The 24,459-nt window shown below is 40.7% G+C and overlaps 1 protein-coding gene across 1 annotated transcript in view; it reads left to right on the top strand.

Annotated features, from left to right (window-relative positions):
• Positions 1-24,459, top strand: part of LOC149451737 (alpha-2-macroglobulin-like protein 1) — a 224,293-nt gene that overhangs the window by 115,929 nt on the left and 83,905 nt on the right. The window contains exons 13-17 of the mRNA XM_089690335.1: positions 6,624-6,708; positions 8,030-8,175; positions 8,863-9,018; positions 10,701-10,865; positions 14,827-14,944. Of these exons, the coding sequence (XP_089546461.1) occupies positions 6,624-6,708; positions 8,030-8,175; positions 8,863-9,018; positions 10,701-10,865; positions 14,827-14,944 (670 nt within the window). The remainder of the gene's footprint in view (positions 1-6,623; positions 6,709-8,029; positions 8,176-8,862; positions 9,019-10,700; positions 10,866-14,826; positions 14,945-24,459) is intronic.

The raw sequence follows: 24,459 nt of genomic DNA, 5'->3' as shown, positions 1-24,459 counted from the left end.
CTATCAGTGTACCTGTCACCACAGCATTCCGTGCAGCCTAATCAGTGTACCTGTCACAGCAGCCATCAGTGCAGGCTAATCAGTGTGCCCATCATAGAGCCACCATCACTGCCATCCATCTGCAGTGTACCTGTCATACAGCCGCAATCAGCAATCTACCTGTCTAGGTATCACTAGAGCTGCCATGTCCTAAAAAATGTTATACTAGTAAGGCGACATTTCAAATCCTCATTATGATTGATGAAAGCAGCAGGGAGCTCTCATCGTCCTATTCAGATTCAGACTATGAACCCATCAAAAATAGTGGATCAGTGACCAAATGGAAAGAGGAAACGGTCCCTCCTAAAAGGATAAGGTGCTTTGAAGACCAGGCAACCACCAGCAGTGCAATACACCCTAAATGGTGAATCACCAAACACCAACGGTACTAGACCACTGAATAAAAAGCCCAGTACTAGTATTGAAGTATCACATCAGACCCCAAGATTTAGGTCCCAAACATATCTCCCAGATGATTTTTCCCTGACAACCTACTTCAGTTTATTGTGGACTAGACCAATCTTTTTGCTCAGCAATATATCTCAAACAATCCCAATTCATGCTATGCCAGTCTATTTCAATGGAGACGTCTCACAGTGGAGGAGTTTAAATTATTTTTGGGCCTCACAATTAACATGAGGCTTACAAAAAACCTAATTACATGCTTACTGGTATACCCACCCCATCCATCACATGCCCATTTATGCAGCTGTAATGTCCAGGTCACACTTTGACATCACGTGCTTCCTTCATTTCAGGAACAATACATAGTGCCCCCCCCCCCAAGATCAGCCTGACTATGACAAACTCTACAAAATTTGCCCAATAATTAATTATTTTTCCCAGAGATTTGCTGAACTGTATGTCCCTGACCAAAACATCTGTGCAGATGAATCCCTTTGTCCACTTTATTGTCTGGCTAGGAATTAAGCAACACATTCACAGTAAAAGGACCAGGTATGGATTGAAGCTCAATAGGCTCCGTGAAAAAGCCATGGGATATGTGCATACCTTTCCGCGTGTACGAAGGCAAAGATTCCCAACTCCAGCTGCCTGAGTGCCCAACCTACATTAGCACAAGCAGAAAAATTATCTGGGACCTGGCTTTTCCACTATTCTAAAAGGGGTATCACATCTACCTAGATAATTATTACAGAAGTCTGCCCTTTTACACCTCTTGTACCACTAGGAAACCTTGGCCTGCGGTACCACCCGAAAAAACAGGAAGGGCTCCCACAAAGTCAAGTGACCACAAGGCTACAAAGGGGAGAATTTGCGAGTCTGAGGAATGAGGAGGTGTTGGCCGTGAAGTGGAAGAATAAGAGAGATGTGTACGTCCTGTCCACCATCCACTATGACACCTCGGTGTAAATTCACAGAAGACATGATTCCATCCAAATATGTTGAGGCTATCCATGATTATAGTGGGTTCCTGGGGGTGAATTTAAATGCTCAGATGGTATACCCCTATTTATCAGCAAGTACGTCCCTACATATACCCTACTGGTATAAAAAAGTTGCACTTTACTTTTTCCATTTGGCTATTTCTAATGCATATGTCACTCATCACAAGTTCAAGCGAAGACCCACCACCTTGCTCAGATTTATAGAAGATGTAATCACTGCTCTGATCTATCAGCATGGATCTCCACGAAAAAGCATTTGCACTGATTCTGTGAGCACCATTTTCCTGAGAACATTCCACCCACGGAAGCAGGCTGAAGATACCAAAAATATATTAGATATGCAGCAGAGAGGAAGTTAGGAGAGACACCAGTTTTCATTGTCCTCAATGTCTCTTCCAACTGGGCCTACTCATTGGAGTCTGCTTCCAACATTACCACATCACTAAAATATTAGTTATAGTGCACAGATTTCTAATAACCTGCCATTTCTCCATTTTTAATATCAGTGCTGAACATTTGCCTGCTGCCTTTCACCTTAACTGACTCTGCAGGCCATCTGGATTGTTTATGAACCATGTTTCTGCCTTTTACCTGAACTGACCCTGGCCTGTTTATTGACGATACCTCTGCCTGCTGTCTGGATTATCTATCAACCACATCTCTGCCTTCCACCTAAATAGATCTCGGCCTGTTAATCAACCATGTTTTTGGCCTGCCGCTTGGACTAGTCTTTTGCTCTGCTACTGTAGCAGTGGGATTCAAGATAACACAGGGGTCCTACATATGTGAGGATCTTCAGAGTAGTGTTCCAAGCAGAGAAAACAAGTTTTTGGTCTTCTCTGGGTTTTGTAATTCCTGGATCGGGGTCTGGAGTCCAGAGGCTTCAAAGAGATTTGGGTGAGAAGAAGCCTCTACCCTGTGCCCAGGTCTTACCTGATCAAGGCTGTAAGCCTGATATTCCTGCCTGCTGCCTGGACAGTACTTTGACTATGCTGACCATATCTCTGCCTCTGCCTGTAATGACCCAGGACATTTTATGGACCATGCTCCTGCCTGCTACCTGGATATCAGCCTGCTGCCTGTACTGACCTTGGCCTGTTTATGGACCATATTCCCGACTGCTGCATGGATAATTCCTTTGGCTGTTGCTGACCACATCTCTACTTGCTTCCTGGATCAATGTTGTCCCCTGCAGACAACTGCTCTTCTAAAACCAAAGGTAATCTTTTGTTTACTCTTTGTTTAGCTAGGCTGTAAACAAAAACACAAATTACGCATATGATATCGCCATACTCGGGAGTAGCAGAATACATTTTGTGGTGTAATTCTTGGTATGTGCATGCTGTTTAGAAATATCTTATAAATTGACAACTTTGTGTAAAAAAAAAAAAAAAATTAAATAATTTCATTTTCTTTGTGGTAAAGTTGTGTAAAAAAAATTACATGTTCAAAAGACGCATTATGCCTCATAGAATATACTGTTTGCTTTCCAAAATGTGGTCATTTAGTGGGTGATTCCACTGTCCTGGTGCTCTAGGGCCTTAAAAAATGTGATAGGTAGTCAGGAAATTAGATGTGTAATTTATTTCCTAGACCATCTGCTGTTGCCACTTGGCTGTTGGGCCTCTGTATATGGCCAGGTTGTGGAAAAGTCTCACACATGTGGTATCGCCAAACTCAGGAGGAGTAGCAGAATGTATTTTGGGGTGTAATTCTTGGTATTCACATGCTACGTGTTAGAAAAAAAATGCGTTTTCATTTTCTTTCCACATTTTCCAAAATAACTTGTGGAAAATCATGCCATGTTCAAAGGACTCCTTATGCCTCAAAGAAAATATATTCTGCCCTTAGAACACCTGAAGGTGCCACCCTATAACGGAGATGGCACAGAACCAAGATATTCTGCTTAAAACACTGTAGCCATATCCCTCTCATCCTGGAGCAACAATCTTGAGAGAAACACCATCTGACCCACCAAATAATATTTGTTTAGGTCTGGAAGTAGCAAAGTTCCTGTAGTGATTTGATATGGAATATTTTAACTTGCCAAAGAACAATCTTGGTTTTACTGGGGAGTTTCTAAGTACATTTTAGAAGATTTCTCCTGCCTATAAAGGATAGGGGGTAGTTTTTCCAAGTCAAAAGTATTGGTTGCAGAAAAATGAGTAGGAGGTCAAGGTTAAGGGCGATGAGGTCTGTCAACTTACCTACTGAAGTTCCACAGTCACTGCTTCCGTTGCCTCTGGGTCTAGCAGGAGAATATGAGATTTTTCCCAGTTTACCTTTAAACCAGAGTAGACAGTGAATTGACTAAGACTGCGTAGCACTGCTTGTACTGAGGGTTCTGGGTCATGGAGTAAAAGGAGAAGGTCTTCAGCGCAGTGAGTCAAATGCTTCAATGCTGCTAATGCATAGGCCCACAACATCAGATGTAAAAAGGGATACTACTAGAGGTTCTATCACAAGTGCAAACAGACCTGGAGACAGAGGCCCCCCGGCGGTTAAAAAAAGAGTATGAAAGACATACTAATTTTAAAGCAGAACTAAACCCATTTTAACGGTTTCCCAAAACAGTTACATTGAAGACATGCTGTGAATGATATACAAATAATATGCTCAGTGATAAAAATAATAACAATGAACCTTTCCTCCAATCTGTGAGTATGATAAAGTCCCGAAGATAAATCAAAAATCCATAATCAAATATCAGAAATTTTATAAAAATCAAATATCCCTTCAAAAATAAATAAATCAAAATGTCCAAAAATGTGATTATCTCCTCAGCCTCTTGCAGCAACTTGATTTACCTAAAAAAAAACAAAAATAAAAAAACACATAGTGCATTATCCTTAATAAATACAAATTACATAAAAAATCATCCAGTGATATTTCACCCAAGTGAAAAAAGGTGTAAACAACAAAAACATGTGCCAATACACTATGTGTAGTGAAAAGCCGTGCAAGTGAATCACTCTTTTTGTGCTCATAAACACACGCCACAGAGTCCACTTCTACTAAAGTAAGGAGTGAATACCCTTACCAATATTTAAATCACTTTATGCCTTGGTAACAATCCCCAAGAAGACTGTATGATGGGATGAGTTTTTTTCTGCCAATATCCTCACATTTCACTTCAACCTCATAGTACCATGTGGATCCATCCACACTAGTATTTCAGACCGGTCTCCACCATATCCGCCATCCAGATACCCATGTATGAAACAAATAATAGTATAATACCGCCACACACTCAAATTCAAAAACTTTAATGGTACTGCTTACAGTGTTAAAATCTTTCTTATCGCATGACATATATGGAAAAAAAAACTTTTTGCCGTCACCAATCCAGGAGAGTCCGAACCGCTTATCACAGTCACTATTCCCCTCTCCAAGATGGCCGCCGCTCCACTTCCGGTTCCTTGTTTGCGTCTGACGTCACTTCCCTCTCAAAGTGAGAGGGAAGTGACGTCAGACGCAAACGAGGAACCGGAAGTGGAGCGGCGGCCATCTTGGAGAGGGGAATAGTGACTGTGATAAGCGGTTCGGACTCTCCTGGATTGGTGACGGCAAAAAGGTTTTTTTTCCATATATGTCATGCGATAAGAAAGATTTTAACACTGTAAGCAGTACCATTAAAGTTTTTGAATTTGAGTGTGTGGCGGTATTATACTATTATTTGTTTCATACATGGGTATCTGGATGGCGGATATGGTGGAGACCGGTCTGAAATACTAGTGTGGATGGATCCACATGGTACTATGAGGTTGAAGTGAAATGTGAGGATATTGGCAGAAAAAAACTCATCCCATCATACAGTCTTCTTGGGGATTGTTACCAAGGCATACAGTGATTTAAATATTGGTAAGGGTATTCACTCCTTACTTTAGTAGAAGTGGACTCTGTGGCGTGTGTTTATGAGCACAAAAAGAGTGATTCACTTGCACGGCTTTTCACTACACATAGTGTATTGGCACATGTTTTTGTTGTTTACACCTTTTTTCACTTGGGTGAAATATCACTGGATGATTTTTTATGTAATTTGTATTTATTAAGGATAATGCACTATGTGTTTTTTTATTTTTGTTTTTTTTTAGGTAAATCAAGTTGCTGCAAGAGGCTGAGGAGATAATCACATTTTTGGACATTTTGATTTATTTATTTTTGAAGGGATATTTGATTTTTATAAAATTTCTGATATTTGATTATGGATTTTTGATTTATCTTCGGGACTTTATCATACTCACAGATTGGAGGAAAGGTTCATTGTTATTATTTTTATCACTGAGCATATTATTTGTATATTTTGTACACCTCTAAGGGTAGGGGTGAAGTGTGCTTATACAGGAATTTGGGGATTTAGTGTGATTATTTATTATTATTATGCTGTGAATGATAGCTGTCACATTTGCTGTTGCTATTAGCCGAACAATCAAGCCATCAATGGTACCAAGGCAACTGCGGATCAAACAAAGGCAAAGATGGCAGCTTCTTTGCCTGTAAAGGATAGGAGGGTTTAGTTTTGCTTTAGGAGCAGTACTCAGGATAGCATAAATTGGTGAAATCTATGATAGGAATAATTGCCCAAAACCACTAAAGTAGTAGGATACCTGTTTCCAGGCAATGTTCATACAGTGATTGCCAATTATTTAGGCCCTCCTTATGTTTAAGATGAACTACAGGGGAATATCTCAGTACACAGTTGAAATACATATATGGGCTGTGTGTCCTACCAAAGAATATTTTTTCTGTCCATCCATTCCTGAGCTTAATATAACTCTGCCAGATGGCACAGCCGAGCGGATGACACCACTTTCTCTGTTGCACTTTTAAGCAGAGAAATGAACACAGCGGTGTCGTCCACACCCCCGACTCTGATTTCTTTTCCTATCTGCATATTTCCATACAGCACATATGATGGCTCTAGGTCCTGTCTCTCCCCCTTCCAGTCTGAGTCCTGTTGTACAGTGGATTCAGGTACATATACTGTACTGGTTGCCTTTAAAAATGTATTTTCATGTTTTATTCATTAATACAGAGCTTCACTAATTTGTCTTTTACATCTGCCTGGAGTTTAGATTTAAGGCTTTTAGTGCTTGAAAACAATCCAGAAATGTCTCACAAGTGCTTCCTTTTATGATGTGTATAATGAGCAAACTAACTGTTTTTCTGATCTCCTAGTTAATGTCAAAACAAGGAATTGTGTCCCTTGGAGAATATAAGCTGGACATTACAGAAAAGCCCGCTGCCTCTGGTGAGTTTGTGAGTACGTTATGGGGTACCTAACCTGCCATATCTCATTCCTAGGCAGCATGCTGGAGGCAACCTTCTTCATTTGTTCTTGGAGATTGGCAGTTGTTAGGCAACAGACCTCCAAATGTTGAAGCAGCAATGGGGGAAGATTGGTGGTGCCTTATTGCCTAAAGGGGTAACACAACTCTCCTACTCTCCGCCATGGGCTTTGCACAAGGGCACTGGACTGAAAATGTAATCCTCTAGCCAGGGGCAGACTGACAACTCATGGGGCCCCCGGGCAATAGGGGATCATGGGGCCCCTGTGTCCTTGCCCACACTCAAAAAAAGCCTATAAAAGGTACCAGGGGCATTTCATGGGGCCCCTACTGACCCCAGGCCCTCGGGCAGTGCTCGAATGGTCAGTCCGCCCCTGCCTTTAGCTGACCAAGGATGGAGCTAGCCTGGGGTGAGGCTTTTTGCAAAGTGCAGCAGTTAACCAGTGTGCAGAGTTGTTCTCCGCTGATCATCTCTGTTTCATAAACCACTAATAATCTGAGATCAGCAACAATTCTCAAGATCGCCTCAGATCTCAGTTTCATAAACGGACACCATAGTTCCCAGCTATGATTCCACAGACCCAAAGCTTTCAGTGTTTCCACACCTTCTGCACTATTCTCTATAACATAAAATTAGCCTTCAATAGGGAAAGTGTGTCTGCCTTTCAATGGTTTGCAGACCTGGAAATGTGAACACAGCAATCTTGTCGCTGGAGTTTTACACAAAATAGATATTTTAGTAGATTCTAAAGCACCTTACAATGTTTAATCATATGGGAACATATGTTGGTGATATACAGTATCTGCACCTGATTTCCTGGGTCTGCACTTGCTGTGGCCATTATAAGGGGCTTCTTCTCCCGTCTGTATTTGTTTGTTTTATGGTGTTCAGAATGCAACAAAACATGTTAGAACACACAAAGGAGGACATGAACTCCCAAAATTCCTTGATGGTCATTTGGGAATACTATATATAGTAAAGAGGACTCACTTTTGAAGTATCCAATACATATAAGAAGTCAGAGGTTGACACAGCCCATGAGGTTTATTATTATTATTATTACTACGAGTTTATATAGCGCCAAAGGGTTTGCTCAGCGCTGTACAATAGGGGGGGACAATACATGGCACAGTACAACAAAGACAGACAGCGTACGAGGGGTAAGAGGGCCCTACTCTTACGAGCTTACAATCTAGGAGGGAAAAAGGTTTGACCTTAAACTAAAAAATATCACTTATAGGTAGACTGAGCCTCTGACATTTCATGTATGTGTCGCATTTTCCTTATTCCTGCAGACCTACATGGAAAATTAACCCTAAGATTCAGTAAAGTGATTGAGTTGTTTCCGAAAGCCACCATTCTTGTTTTCACTGTTCTGCTAAATGGAGATATTGCAGCAAGTAGGACAAAGTTTGAAGTGCCAATATGTTCAAACAATAAGGTAAGAAAATTAATTTATACTGTTTTTATGTTTTATAAACAATTAAAAATGTAGTCAAGAGGATTGCTCCCTGAAGCCCTCTAGTAGCTGGATACTTACTTTATGAGTTGCATTATTTTTTATTCTGCATAAAAGACCTTGAAAATATAGCCTAATCTCTGTTGTATTTTGAGGTGGGGAGCAGGGTGTGGACATGTGGGTTTCTGGGCAATTAACAATGTTCTTGGTTAAAGTGTTATATGGTACCTTTCCTACTTTTTCCAAAATCAATTACTATAAAATATAAAGCACATATTTAAAGAACAGGTCTAGCCCCAACTAAATATTTCTTAACCTCTTTTTTTGCACTCTTTCCCCCACCCCAACTGTTTGCTCAACTCTCTAGTCTTGGCATGGTTCTTTCAGGTGTTTACAGTCTGCCCAACAACATTCTCCACATTATTCAGCCTTGATATATGGTCTAAAGTAAGTCAAAGTATAACCAGTGCTCAAATTCATTTTGTTGGATATACTGTGGCTTAGGAAGGATGGAGGGGTAAGTGAGTAAACATTTAGTTAAAAGTAGATCTGTCTTTTGAAAAAATAATTTCTAGCCATATAGACCTAAATTGATTTTCCATACAGGAAATCATCCCTAATATTGGTATTCGCTAATAATACATCTTTTGTGTGTTGTACTACGAACAGGTTCAACTCAAGTTCTCTAAAAATCAGGTCCATCCAGGAGAGAAGGTTAGTCTGGAGATAGAAGCAGAGTCTGGATCGCTTTGCTCTGTGCGTTCTGTGGATAAAGGTCTATTGCTTCACAAACATCATGACAAATTTAATCTACCAACCGAAATGGTAGGTTATTATACTGAAAACTGTAATTTCTTGAAATATATTTTATAGACCTTCAACGTATTTAGCAGCATTTATCGACAGCTTTGAAGCTTTTGGAGCTTTAACATCAATCTCCTGCTTGAAAGGAGATTTACCTTGCCAAACCAGGACAAAGCAACAGTTATGCTTTAAAGTAGCTGAATTAGAAAATGTCTTGCAGCATGACCTGCAGAAGAGTTTATACTTGCTTGTTTCCACCATCCATTCCTCCAATCTTTTACTATCTTGCAGAGCAACGTCTCTTTACATCTAATACAATTCCAGGTATGTTAAATGCCTTGTCACCATGTGCTTTGTAGTTCCTTCAGCCGGTCTCTATGTCACTTCAGGACTCGTGATCTAGGGGTCAGGGGAAGGAACCACTGAATGTCAGCCAGGAGACTGTAGCTCTTAAACATAGGAATATTGGAGAAACAGGTCTTTTGCAGATCATGCTTTGATATATTTTTAACTATTATGTTTAGCTCATATTTACTTTATCTGGTAATTCAAAGTATGTAGGAGCATGTATCTCACTCCATGTGATACTGTGCTAAGAACCAATACGATCCCTATGTAAGCTATGATTAGCGATTCACAGTTTACACAGGATGATTTCTTCTGCTGCCAGCAGCCAAATGGATTTTTGGGTGAACATTCCAGAAATACAATTATGCACAGTAGTGCACATCATATACCTGCTGTATGCGCTACAGTCTATCAAATCAAAAATGATGATGCAAGAGGAACAAAACAGCAATTCCTGCAGCTGCTTAGGATGATCTGGGTTGATCCACCGATGAAGGCAAGATAAACTAAACAGGGTACAGGATTGTGATAGTGTACCTGGGGGTAATGAAAACCAGGGCTACAGGAAAGGATTCTGATCACAAAACTTCTATGCAGTAGTATATTAGGCTACAAAATTGAAAGTTATGGTACCATTTTCATGCCTTGGATGATCAGGTGCTGAATGTCAGCAGGTCCACCATGATTAAGTCCAGCATAGTGGATAAAAACCATCAGAATGGGAGGTCCCATGCATTTTATCTGGATAAATAAAATTATCAGTATTAGAATACTGTAGTAGAGTGCAGCCTGTCTTTTCCTTTGGATGTATGCAGTCTGTGGTGTTTAGGACGAGCCCCTGCTGGCATTCAACACCAGTTCTTCCAAGAGGGTGTCCCAATATAGGGTGTGCGAGCTGGGTGCCCAATACTTTTGCCAAGGCCACAATGGATGCTGCTTGGTAAGTGTCAGTATTTTGTGGAGCTCTGGGAATTTGAATGTCCACAATGAAAATGTTTTGAGCTCAGTCTGCTGCATTCTAAACTCTTCAATCCCTATCCACTCAAACAGGGTTAACAACAGGTTTTTCTCCTAAAGGTTTTCCAGATTTATGAAAAAAGAAATCATTGGGTCTTCTTGCTCAAAGTCCTATAAATACTGTATCTCTCTAAAGAGTTATTATTTTATTTACTGATTGTATCTAGTTTTTTTATCTGGTTTTGTCTATCAATTTATATAGGTACTATAATAAATGTTTATTACATCACAGCATAAATAATATTTAACAAACTTTACTGCAGTTATGTGTGTGGGCGTTTTTTTCTTTTTTATGTGAAGCTGTGGCTGTATTATTTTGTTGTGTCTCTTCCTCCAAGATCAAGCAAGTAGTTTCTGTTCTTGAAGTAAACAGACGTGGCTTTCCATACAAAATTGAGGATTTTGAAAAATATCCTTGCTTTAAAAATGAGAAAGATTCAAGTCCAGAGATCCGTGAAGGGGTTTGGTACCATACTGAACCAGACGTGTACAGACTGTTGAAGGTAAACTGAGAAAAAAAGGGCTAAGGGCCCTACATCTAAAAATTACTTTTTTGATTCAATAACAAATATAAACAAATAACAAGAATTGATACATAAGAAGCAATAAAAAGGAATTTTACAATATATTAAATGTATTATAAAAATTGTAGGATGTGATACTGATCAATGTTGAGTGACAGGATGACTCTTTTAGTGTACTTTCACACAAGGTGCAATGGGACTGCATTGGGCAACTATTCCAGCTCACCCCCACCGCAAGACAAGGTAAACAGCCTTGTCTGCATTGTGGTTAATTTACACCACTGCTTTGTGGTGGTGTGCGAGTGTGCAGCTGTACTTTTTTTCCAGCACAGCACAGTCACTATGAGGTCAGCATGTTGCACTGCACTGGCTGTACCGCACACCAGCTGCTGCATTGTAACACAATGGCTGGTGTGAATGGATTCTAAAACATTTCATCTACTTGTAGCCTTTAGGAAATTATTTACACTCTACTAACTTTTAAACTTGATAGACCTATAGTTAGCACCAGTAATTGTGCTATTCACACCTCACATTAACCTGTCAGGGGGAGGGAGAATCCATAATTGTTCAGTTGGGCACCTGTGAATACACATTGTCAGTGGTCTACAGCTCTCTAAAGCCAGCAAGAAACCAACAACTGTCAAATAGTTTTTATATTATGGTCCTGAGTGAAACAGTTTATGACTTTCAGTTTGTGTTGATTAGTACATGTGCACACATGTGGTTTTTTATACAATATATGCCTTATATGCGGTTTGGGTATACAGTATGTCCCATATGTGTCTGTTTGCACATATATGTTTTGTACACATATGAATAAATTGCATATATGCATTTAAGTATATGAGTATATGGGCATACGATAGTTATGAGGTTTACGCATATCAATATATTAATGGATATAGAATATATATCAGATTTTTTTTTTATGTAATTTTTTATTTAATTTAATTATTTACTATTTTTATATTCATCCATTCATTTTTTCATTTTCAATTATTTATTGAAATCCATTCAGATTAGGGGGTACCCGAATCTGACAGGTACCCGCTACCACTTCCAGTGCAATCACCTAAGGAAATCAGGCGTGGAAGTTGTCCTCACCCCTCCCTCCCTGTACTCTTCTGGGACACGTGACAGGTCCCAGAAGACTACAGGACCATTTACAAAGCGCAGTGCTACTCACGCATGCGCAGTGGGCACCCAGCTGTGAAGCTGCAAGCTGTCACAGCCAGGTGCCCACACTGAAGTAACTGGCCCCGAGGAGAGAAGAGGGCCAGTGAAACCAGCTGTGGTGAGGACATCACTGGACCGACGGACAGGTAAGTGTCTTTATTTTAAGTCAGCAGCTACAGTTTCTATAGCTGCTGACTTTTTTTTTTTATTCAACTGGAACTCCACTTTAATATGTATATTTTTGTCTTCGCCAACATGAAGACGAATTCCAAGAAAAAAAAGTATTATTTTATAAAACTAAATGTATTTTTTATTTATCCAGTATATCAATTATGTAGATTGTGATGTGTATTTGTCGATATGGAGTATATAGATTTTAAACTATTAATTTAGAAGTTACCACCTTTCGTTATATTCTGTAGACAAAGCCATAGACTCAGCTAATTACAATAGGTAAGGTGTAGCCAGCAACCAAATAGTAATTTTGGCAATTCAGTCAGCTATATCCAAAAACAGCCAGCTGTTGCTAGATGGGCTTGAAAAAGGAGGGCACACCTCTGAGTTCTGAATGCCGCTGTCCATTCGTGCCCCTAGGTGTCTAGCTGAGGCAGAGGGTAGCAGCGGTGGTCTCATCTGAGCCATGCATAGGCCATATGATCCAGCTGGTGGCCTGTCAGCAAGGAGAGCGTCCTCTCCTGCTTTAGGCTTTTGACTCCTGTGCTTATAGTGCTCTGGTATACAAGCGATCCTTGTGTGGATTGTTACATGTGTGATACCAAGATTTTAATTGTGTGTGGAATTGTTCATTTTATTTTCTTCATTAAAAGGTTAATACACTAGGGCGGTACGCTCTCTCTTTCTTTGTTTTAACTTGTGAATTTAGCTTGTTTTTCAATGGAAAGTCATGGGTGCTGACTTATCAGCAATGTTACAATGTCAACTGAGACAGGTTTTCAAACCTAAAATTGCTTTAAACCATAGCACAGAGACTTCTAAGGAACACCTTTATAGTATAGCATCAAGCCAATTAAACTCCTGGGATATTGATCTGATCAGTTAAGTAACAGTTAATCAGTTTCAGCTGCTTTGGTGTTAATGAAATGAACAACATGTGCAGTAGATGGGCAACAATGAGATGACCCTCCCCCCCCAAACCTGAATGGTTATACAGGCGGAGGCCACTGACATTTTGTTTCTTACTCATCTTTTCTGACTCTTTTTCCCTATTTTTGCATTTGGCTAAGGTCAGTGTCTCTACTGGTAGCATGAGGCGATACCTGGAGACTACAGCGGTTGCACAGTCAGTCCAACTCCTCCAGGATGGTACATCAATACGTTCCATTGCCAGAGGTTTGCTGTGTCTCCCAGCACAGTCTCAAGAGCATGGAGGAGATTCCAGGAGACAGTCAGTTACTTTAAGAGAGCTGGAGAGGCCCACGGAAGGTCCTTAACCCATCAGCAGGACCCGTATCTGCTCCTTTGTGCAAGGAGAAACAGGATGAGCACTGCCAGAACCCTACAAAATGACCTCCAGCAGGCTACTGGTGTGAATGTCTCTGACCAACAATCAGAAACAGTCTTCATATGGGTGGCCTGAGGACTCGATGTGCTTTAGTGGGCCCTGTGCTCACTGCCTGGCACCATACAGCTCGACTGGCATTTGCCATTGAACACCAGAATTGTCAGGTCCTCCAATGGCACCCTAAGCTTTTCGCAGATGAGAGCAGGTTCACCCTGAGCACATGTGACAGATGTGAAAGGGTCCAAGTCCTGGAAATCATTCCATTTGAAGAATTATCATACAATAAATCCAGAGACATGGCAATAGAGATGTACCAAGATGAGTGTTCCTTTAATTTTTTTTGAGCAGTGTATGTATTCACTATGTTTTCTCTTATTCTCTGTTTGTCATCCTGCAAAAGAGGGCCACTGTACCCTTAAAATATTGGTGTTAGCATTTTGCTAATATGGTACTTTAACTCTCAGCAGGCTGGCTCAGGTTATACCCAAAGACCTGACACTTTCACAAATTTTGGAGTGATTGCGAGGCTCTTTGCAGCAAATGATGTATATGCTTGTATATTCACAAAAAAGTCTAAAAATCTGGCAAAATGACATGAGAAAATAAGTATATTTTACTACATGTAATTAGGTGGAATTACTAAAGTAATGGGGTTGATTTACTAAAGGCACACAGAGTAAGCACTTTGCTACAGAGCTTAGTAAATGAGGGGGAACCCTGCTGACTTCCATCATCCAATCATGTGCAAGCAAAAATGCTGTTTTTTCCCTTCCACGTGACTGGGTATTCTTTTCAAAGTAAACCTTGCATGTGATTGGGCAATTTTTCCAAAGTGAAGCACCCCCCATGTTGAGGGCATGTGGCCTGGTATGGCCTGGTGTGGTTCAGGAGGGGGCGCCCCCCCCCTTTCCTGTCCTGCCAGGCTTCATGCTCGGATAAGTGTCTGGTATTGATTTTGGGGGGGCACCCATGCCATTTAAAAAAACATTTTGGCGTGAGGGTTCCCCTCAAAATCCGTATCAGACCTGAAGGGCTTGGTATAAATGGAAAGGAGGTCCCCACGCCATTTTATAAAAAAAGAAGAAAAAAATTATTCAGCAAATGAAAACAAAACCATTTAAAATGGAAAAAAAACTTTTATATATTTTACAGCAAAATTTTATATTAATTTTATAAAATATCAGAGAAGTGTGACATCATATCATTATCTTTACTGACACTTGCATTATTACTCTATAGGAGAGTAATCTAAAGACTTTCACAAACATGAAAATCCGAAAGCCAGTGCTGTGCACCCTTACGACCCATACAAATCGGATTTCTCCTAAAAGGGAGAAGAACCTGGAGAAGGATGTTCGTATGTACCTCTTAACACATAAATGTTTATGTTTCTAGTTATTAATCTTGCATGAAGTGAGCCCATAAGTGGGCACCAATGGGACAACCTGATACAGATGAATAGTGAAATACAAGGTAATCTGTTCTGCACAATGCAAAATATAAATTGGAAAGGGCCGCTGTGTACAAAAAGTGGTTTGGTCCATTTGCTACGCACATAATTGCTAAAGTTAGAAAATACCACCTTGTGTCTTTTTCTGTCCATAGCTACACCTGTGCCATCATTACCTGAATTAAATCATTAGTATTGACACTACTAGCTGGAGTAAATTTCTCTATTCTCACCCTGGTGGGCCAATTTGCATTTATGGGCACTGGGATAATGTACTGCAATTCAATGTCAGTCACCTGCAGTATGTCTTTATATTTAAAGGCTCAGTTCAACCAAAAGTGAGATTTGTTATACAGTATAGGTTGAGCTTAGTAGCCTTAGTCAGCTTCTTTAATATCTTGGATACTCATACTGTGTAAACACCGGCCAAAAATAATCGCTTTATTCCTGTCCATTTTGGTGTTTGGGTTGTTCTCGTCCACCTCTGCATGTTTTATCCCTTCATGTTACATTTTTCATGATAAAAAAAAATATTAAAAAAAGGAAAAGCTGAAACTGCTCATAATGAATTCAGCAATGTTTGTTTACTAAAGCGGGAAAGTGCAAAATCAGGCTCACTTCTGCATAGAAACCAGAAGTCAAAGCTTAATTGAACAAGCTGAGATTAGAAACTGATTGGTTTCTATGCAGAAATGAATCTAACTTTGTACTCTCAAGCTTTAGTTAATAAACCCTAGCAAGTGTGCAAATCAGGAGATTCAAACACAGAGAAGGGCAACCAAACTAATAAGGGGCGTGGAGGATCTCAGCTATGAGGAAAGGTTAGAGGAACATAAGTGGTCCATATAGCGAACTTGGTGTTGAGTTATTCACTTTAAGGATATCACAGAGGACAAGGGGGCACTCAGACTCACGTCTGGAAGAAAAGAGATTTAATCTCCAAAAGCTTCTTCACAGTAAGAGCTATGAAAATGTGGAACAGACTCTCTCAAGAGTTGGTTCTGGCCAGCTCAGTAGATTTTTAAAAAAGGCCTGGATTCTTTCCTAAATGTACATAATATAACTGGATACTAATACTTATAGGTAAAGTTGATCCAGGGAATATCCAATTGCTTCTTGGAGGATCAGGAAGGAATTTTTTTCCTTGCTGTAGCAAATTAGTTCATGATTTATTGGGGGTTTTTTGCCTTCCTCTGGATCAACTGTGTATTGTGTATACAGGATGGTATATATTGTTTTCCCTTTTATTGGTCGAACTAGATAGACTTGTGTCTTTTTTCAACCAGACTAGTTATGTAACTATGTAAGATATCTGAGTCCTTGAGAAATATCTGAAAAGGTTAGGTGGTTAGACTCTATCACCTACCAAAAATAAAATAACAGTTTTAAGTGGACTGATCCACTTTGAAGTTTTGAGTGTTCTCACCTATCTCTGCATGTTCTTTCTCTTCATGTTCAGTTTCCATGATAAAAATATGAAAAAATAAGCAAAGATGAAATTGGTCTTAACGGACACAGCAGGTGCTTAAACCTGGGAACTCAAACACAGATACAGCTCCACATAATTATGTGATAAAAATGCACAAGCTAAGATTTAACCCATGGGTGGCTCAGTGGATATGCAGAGGATAGATACCAGAGTGTGGTTTTGGCAGGGCTGGGGGCAGCTGCTCCAGGCACAATGTGGGAGAAGGTGCTGGGCTGCAAACATGCAGAATGATCTGTGCTCAAAATACTCTGGCTGCCACACCACTCTGTTCCAACCTCTGCTGCTGCTATAGCCTGCGCAAAAATGGGGCTGAGGATGCACCCATACCCATTACCTGCCTTCTCTCTCCTGTCCAGAAAGGAGACAAATGCTCTCTCCTGGGATCAGGTTCCTGACAGTCTGGACGACTCGATCAGGACTGTCACAGTAAGAGTGGCAGTACAGGTGAGCAAGAAGAGAACATTACACTGAAGTCTCACCTAACAGTCATCAGAGCTCATCCAATGGCAGAATGAAGATGTCAGAGGATGGAGAGCAGACTGTGTCTTCTCCATCTGTGAGTTCCGACTGCTCTGCCTTGCAGACTGTATCATGATGTGCTGTAAACCTGTCCTGCACCTTGCAGTGAAGGTTTACTAAAAAAGTAAAATTCTTTAATAGGTTAGGTATATACTGGAACTTTTCAGGTGCTGCATAGATGTATTCAATTATCCATGGGTGCAATGTGTTGGGTGCATGCAGGTCCTGAGGGGGGTGGGACTCACTATGTCCTCACACATTGCACAGCAAGAAGTGTGGAGAAATGCAATTCGATTCTGTGTCCATCCAGCTCCTGTGTATGAGGAGAAGGTCCAGTGCTAGTCTAACTTCCCTCCAACTGACCCTATTCTGAACACAGAATACGTCCCAATAACAGCTCTGTACTTGTTAATTTCCCAACATTAGCTCAGTACAACAAAAAAAATACCTGCCCTTATTAGCCCAGTCTCCTGTCAGTCTGTTCGGTCTTCCCCTTTTAAAGACAACCACCAGTCATTGCCTCGCCCCTCTACCTCTTCAGTAGATTATTATATAGTGGTGATGTTGTTCACATGTGACCCGGTTCATTCATCCCCTGCCTTCACATAACAGCTCATTGCAATTACAGGAAATGTGCAGAGCTGCTCTGACAGCCTGAGATTGGCAGCAGAGATGAAAGAGCTGTCCTGACGTGTAAGTGCAGAGCTCTGTGCATGTGCAGACTGGGGCAATGCTGGAGACCGAGGCTAGGAGTTTCTAGAAGCTGCAGAAACTTGTTATTTCAGCAAGCTGCAAATGCCATAGATTTGCCATAGCGTTTGTTGGGAATCTAGGTTCCCGGCGTCAGAGCTTGTCACCATTCTCATTCCCAGTTTGATTTCAGACAGCAGAGCAGAAAGTAGTAAAGTGCTGAAGTGTGGAATGGTGCATCCTGTTTTCTATAGGTTAGTGATGTGCGTTCTGAACTGACCCAGGGTCTACGAGTTCCAACTGTCAGTAATACTTAACTCCCAGCTAAACCAACCCGAACATTATGTCACAATTATGACCCTGTTGTTGGCGTCAACTAGCCAGCAACAGGGGAGGACAGGGAAACTACTCACCTCCACCTACAGCATCAATGCCTCACCAGCCAAATTGGTGAAAGATATTCTGGAGAATTTCTGTAAGTGTGGTAGCAGTGAGTACCTCTGCTCTATCAAACTTTTTACTAGCAACAAGATCACAATTGTGAATAGACATGAATGTTGTGTTACACTATTTGATTTATTATTATTTCTCTGTCACCATTACTTGTTTATTATTGCTCTGTGTCTTTAAGCTGCCTCCTCCTGTCTAAGCTGAACTCTCTCTCACTGTACTTGTGTGTATCCCTCCCCCCTGCCTCTCTCTGTGATCGTTTCACTGTATCCTGTCTTCCTGAATGCATCTTCCATGAGGCTTACAACCTTAACGTTTATCTAGCTATGGTTATTCTCCATTAAACGGAACATTTAATGGGTTGATATGGGTTTTCTCATTCATATGGGTTTCCTCATCTGACTTCAACATGTGAGTTTATTCATTGAGTTAAACTGTCTGACCTGATGCAAGGGATAAATTCAGCACCACCTGGTATAGCTGTATACATGGCTGGAGATAAAGTTTATGGCCTTGCAGTCTGAGTCAGCCTAATTACAAGATTCCTGGGTGACAGTACTGATACAGACAAGATTTATTGCTCTCTTTGCAAGGAAGCACACGGCAGGACAGGAGCAAAGAGCACGTGTAACCCTCCATAACTAATCCCAGGCTGTCTGGTTCATATTACAGCACACAGGAACACTACATTAATTTCGAGCTTGTTATCGCTTAGTCATTATCTGCTTGTGTCAACATGAGTTACCAGGGCTCCATCTGTGAAGAGATGTCACACACAGCTGAACAAGTCTCTGATCCCCCTGTGTTACCCAAATGCTCAGTTAAACCAACTTGGAAAACGATGGAAAAGGCCTGGATTCTTTCTTAGATGCACAGAATATAACTGGATACTAACATGTATAGGGAAAGTTGATCCAGGGAATATCCGATTTCCTTTCGGGGATCAGGAAGGAATTTTTTTTCCCCTGCAGGAGCAAATTGGTTTATGCTTTGCTCTGGTTTTTTTGCCTTTCTCTGGATCAACTGTGGGTATAGGATTATAACTTTTTTTTTTTATGGTTGAATTGGATGGACTTTTGTCTCTCTTTAGCCACTAACTATGTAACTATTATGAAACTAAGAACTGAACTATTACCCTGAAGTTATTATGGGAAAAGATTGTTGCTCAATCTAGCACACTGTCTGTGGAACAAGAGGTACAGCCACTAGAAGGCGCCATCCAACAACTTTCTGCCTCATATGAGTTTTCTCAGTTTACCAGCAGCAAGTTCAGTAATGTTTTACAGAGCATGCACACGGAAGATTTGTTAAAGGAATTATACAGCTTCCAGGTTCTTAATCTAGAAAGAGACAGTTTTATCCAGCGAACCAAATTAAAGGCAGAAGAAAAGATAAAGCTACTACAAGACACTGTATCTTACAGATCCGTTTCTACAAGGCATTCTAAAAAAGTCCTCTAAATCCCATAGTTCAAGACGCTCTTCAATCAGTGAGCAACTTATTAGTGCTCGTGCTGAAGTGGAAGCCAGTAAGGAGCAGACCACATATGCAAAAAAGAGAACAGAGTTAGTAACTCAGATAGCAGAGTTGGAAACTCAGTCAGCACGCCAAAAAAGCAGTGATAGAAATCTTAAATGTACAGTGTAAACATGATACAGCTATGGCAAAACTAAGCTTGCTAGAACAAGTTATTACTGCAGATGGAAGTGCAAGTGAGAGAGACAGCATTAACCTAAACATAGCGGATATGGAAGATCCCCTCAAACTCACTACAGAATATGTTATAAGCCACTACAGTGGACACTCTATCGTCTCCAATGCTCCTGACAACACAGACTTCTTTTCAGCATCAAGTTAAAGAGGTTCCAGAAACTTCCTGCATGAAAAATCACTCCAACACCTTTCCTGCCTATCTATCTAACCTTACTTCATACATCACAGAGCATCAGAGCAAGCTGCAAGCAAGTCATCAATTTCCTGTCATAAGTACATCCTCAAGCAAACGTACCATTGGAGTAACTGACTTTAAGCAAGAAACTCGCCTGAATGCATCTGCTGCACCATATTTCTCTGTGTCTTATAACAACGATGTCAAAGATAGCGCAATTAGCACTGTTCAGCCAACAACATCTTGCATAAAGTCAGACAACTGAGACAGCAGAGTTTGTGAGGTACATATTCCACAGAGAGCTCACAAAAACTGGTCTTACAAGTTTTGATGACCAACCTGAAAACTACAGAAGTTGGAAATGTGCTTTCAGAACTGCAATCAATGATCTTGGTATTACAACTGTAGAAGAATTGGATCTGCTGATCAGATGGCTTGGTCCTCTATCTGCTGCATGTGTTAAGCCATTAAGATCAGTTTTCATGAACAATCCTACAGCAGGCCTCACAGGTGCATGGGATTGATTAAAGCAAAGTTATCGCAGTCCAGAAGTTATATAAAATGCTCTGTTCATGCGTCTGGAAACTTTCCCAAAGATATCTGGTAAGAACAACAAGGAGTTCCAGAGACTGAATGACCTTCTTCTTGAGCTTCAGCTAGCCAAGGCAGACCCAAAACTACCTGGACTCAGTTACCTGGACACTGCCATAGGGGTAATCCTGATCATCTCCAAGCTCCCGTATGGTTTGCAAGAAAAATGGTCCACACTAGGGTCATCATACAAAAAACAGAACATTGTTTCCTTCCCTCCTTTCTTTTCCTTCTGCAAATTCATCAGGAACATTGCAGAGACCAAGAATGACCAAAGTTTTTTTCCTACGGTGAGTACAGTCTCTTTTCATCCTTTCCTAAGAGTACCAGTCTTCAGGTCAACTATAAGAACCATAGAGGCCCAGTATCCATGAAAAAGACTGAGATCCTTCCCACTCCCACCACAGTTGTGGCTGCAAATAAACAGAGTAGGAAGATTAAAAATCCTAACTGAGAGTGTCCCATTCACAAGAAGTCACACCCCCTCAAAAAATGCATCGGCTTTAGGAAAAAGCCTCTTGAAGAGCGTTAGGAGCTTTTAAAGTAATTTGGGGTATATTTCAAGTGTTGTGCTTCTACCAAACATTTTGCTAAGGACTGTAATAGGTCCATCAAGTGCATAGAGTGTGGCTCAGAAGAACATGTGCAAGCCCTCCATCCATTTAAGCCCAGCTCTGCACAACCTGTTAACTCTCTTCGCAGGTCAAGGCAAGGCAGGGAGAATACAAACCAAATACCTGATTCCACCATAATTTATTCATCCTGCACTGAAGTTTGTGGGAAAGACTGCTGTGATAAGTCATGTGCTAAAATATGCCTGGTGAACAAAGTCAACCAGAAAAGACTTTAAAGGTGTATGCAATCTTAGATGATGAGAGCAATAGATCACTCGCAAGATCCGAACTGTTTGATCTATTTGAAATAAAGGATGAAGCTCATCCTTACACTTGGGTACTTGTAGTAAAACTACAGAGGTTTTTGGAAGAAGTGCTCATGGACTCATGGGGGTTTATTTACTACTCACCACAACAAAGGAAATGCTATCTGTAGCTAACCTTAGACTTCGCAAGATTATATCTAACAACCAGGAACTTATGCATGCCTTTCCCTCTGATGACTATGCCACTAGTGTAAAAAAACCTTGATTTAGGTACAGATGTGACTAACATACAACATAGTTTGGGTTTGCTGTGGATCATCAAACAAGGCACATTTACCTTCCAAGTGTCAACTTGTGACAAACCCTTCACTAAGAGGGGAGTCTTGTCTGTGGTGAACCACTGGGTTTCATTGTTCCAGTCACCATTCAAGGTAAGATCCTACTAAGACAGTTATCTACTGAGAACATAGACTAGGATACTCCTTTATCTAGTGAGAAACAGCAAAAGTGGGAAAGTTGATGTTCTTTGGGATCATTACAAAAACTTCAGATTTCACGTTGCTATGTTCCAATTTCCATTTCAACTGCTGACCATAGAGAGATTCATATTTTCTCTGATGCATCAGTTAAAGCTATTGCTGCAGTAGCCTATTTAAAAACCTCTTGAATTAATGGAGAATCACACTGTATATTTGTTCTAGGCAAGGCAAAACTTGCTCCCAAACCTGCACATACCATACCAAGACTTGAACTCTGTGCGGCTGTGCTAGCGGTAGAAATTGCCGAAGTCATATGAAGTGATATGGACACTAGAATTGATTATTTCACCTTTTTATACAGACAGTAAGGTAGTACTTGGTTATATATCCAACCAAATAAAACCGTTTTACATGTACATCAGCAACAGGGTAGAACGAATAAAGAGGTTCTCTTTACCAAGTCAATGGCATTATATTCTCACTGAACTCAATCCAGCTGACTGTGGGACCAGAGCCGTGTCATCAGCAGCTCTTCAGAACAGCTTATGGCTTTCGCCTCCAAGGTTTTTGTGTGAGAACTCCTACTCACTCCTTACTGACACCTATGGACTAGTAAGTCCTGAAGATAATAAGGAAATAAGAACTGTAAACATCTCACTCCACACTTCTGTGAGTACAAAACAGAAACTGCAGTCACACCATTTTGAGCGTTTTTCTACCCGGTCATCTGTTGTAAGATCTATTGCTCACCTAATTCACATTGCTCATTGCTTTGTGAGGATCCCTACATCAGAGTGTCATGGCTGGAACATTTGTTCTGGATGCCCCACAGCAGCAGTTATTGCACACGCAGAAGAGGTAATTATCCGTTGTGTGCAACAAGAGGTGTATCTGGACTTTGTGAGAATCAGAAATGGAACTGAATTGTCCAAAAACAGTTCACTCTTCAATCTAAACCCTGTAGTTGATGCCAATCAGCTGCTGAGAGTTGGTGACTGTATAGGGAAATCTGACCTATGCAGCAAAGAACAGAATCCTATAATCATATCATGTCAACATCATGTTGCTACTCTTCTGGTTCGTCACCACCATTAATGGCTGCAACACCAAAGCAGTCAATTTACAGACGGTGCTAATAGATCAGCCGGCTTGTGGGTTGTTGGTATGAAAAAGGTTTGTCTCCTCCCTGCTCTTCAGGTGTGTCAAGTGTCACAAGTTAAGAGGAAGACATCAAGAGCAACAAATGGCAAGTCTCCCAGCTGATTGCCTAAGTACAGATCCACCCTTCTATGTTGGAGTAGACATTTTTGGTCCATGGTCTGTCATCACTCGGAGAACCCTTGATGGAGCTGCTAATAGTAAAAGGTAGGCTGTATTGTTTACCTGTCTTAGCATCCGAGCGATAGATATAGAAGTGACTGAGTCTATGGATTCTTTTTCCTTCATCTGTGCCCTATGAAGATTCTTCTCTGTTAGAGGACCAGTCAAACAACTGAGATCCGATTGTGGTACCAACTTTGTTGAAGCATGTAAACAGTTGCAATTAGACAATTTCCTGCCAACAATGGATGTCCTTGGTTGTTTAACCCTCCTTACTCCAGCTTCACTTCTTACTCAAAAGATTGGAACTGCTGCAATATCTCCAAGTGAAACTGACTCCAAAAATATTTACAGGCATCAATGGAAACAGGTGCAACATCTAGCCAATGTGTTTTGGCATCGCTGAAGGAAGGAGTATCTACATCATCTTCAAGGTCGTCACAAGTGGCAGACATCTAAGCCTAATCTTAAGTTTGGAGATCTCATTCTCCTAAAGGAGAAAGAAGTTTGTCGGAATGAATGGCCTGTGGGTCTTATTACTAAAGTTATGCCCAGTGATGATGACAAGGTCCGGAAGGTAGAGGTCAAGGTAACCAAGGGAGGATCAACACAAACATTTGCTCAACCAATTACAGAGTTAATACTCCTTTTGCCAGGTGACTGACTTATGCAATCTTCTGCCATGCTATTGCACGGCGGGGAGTACATTGCTGTTAACCATACGTTTTTTTGCTTAGAACTTTAGTATTCTCTGAGGATGTCCCATGTTGGATTGCTACGTGTTCTGCCATCCAGTTGTTTATGTTTGCTTATGAGTAAGTCCTTATGAGTAAGTCCCTGCGATGAAACATGTCAAGGAAGTGACATCAGACACAATGAAGGAACTGAAAGTGGCAAATCGGCCATTTTGGAAATTGGAAAATATTACCCAGACACTTCTGCTAGCTGCTGAGACTCTGCAAGAGGTTTGGCATGTAGTGTTATCTTATCCAGACACTGCATTAAGGTTTGGAGATAAGAAATCACATCCAGATGCTTCTGATAGCTGCTGAGCTCTGCAAGAAGTTTGGGTTATGAGAGCTGTGGTGTTATTTATCCGTTTTTAAAAGTAAGAGC

Source organism: Staurois parvus, unplaced genomic scaffold (genome assembly GCF_062004578.1).
Source record: "Staurois parvus isolate SC_StPar_1 unplaced genomic scaffold, SC_StPar_1.0 ptg000525l, whole genome shotgun sequence".
NCBI lineage: Eukaryota > Metazoa > Chordata > Amphibia > Anura > Ranidae > Staurois > Staurois parvus.
Note: the sequence above shows the minus strand (reverse complement) of the source record. Positions and strands in the feature narration are given on the sequence as shown.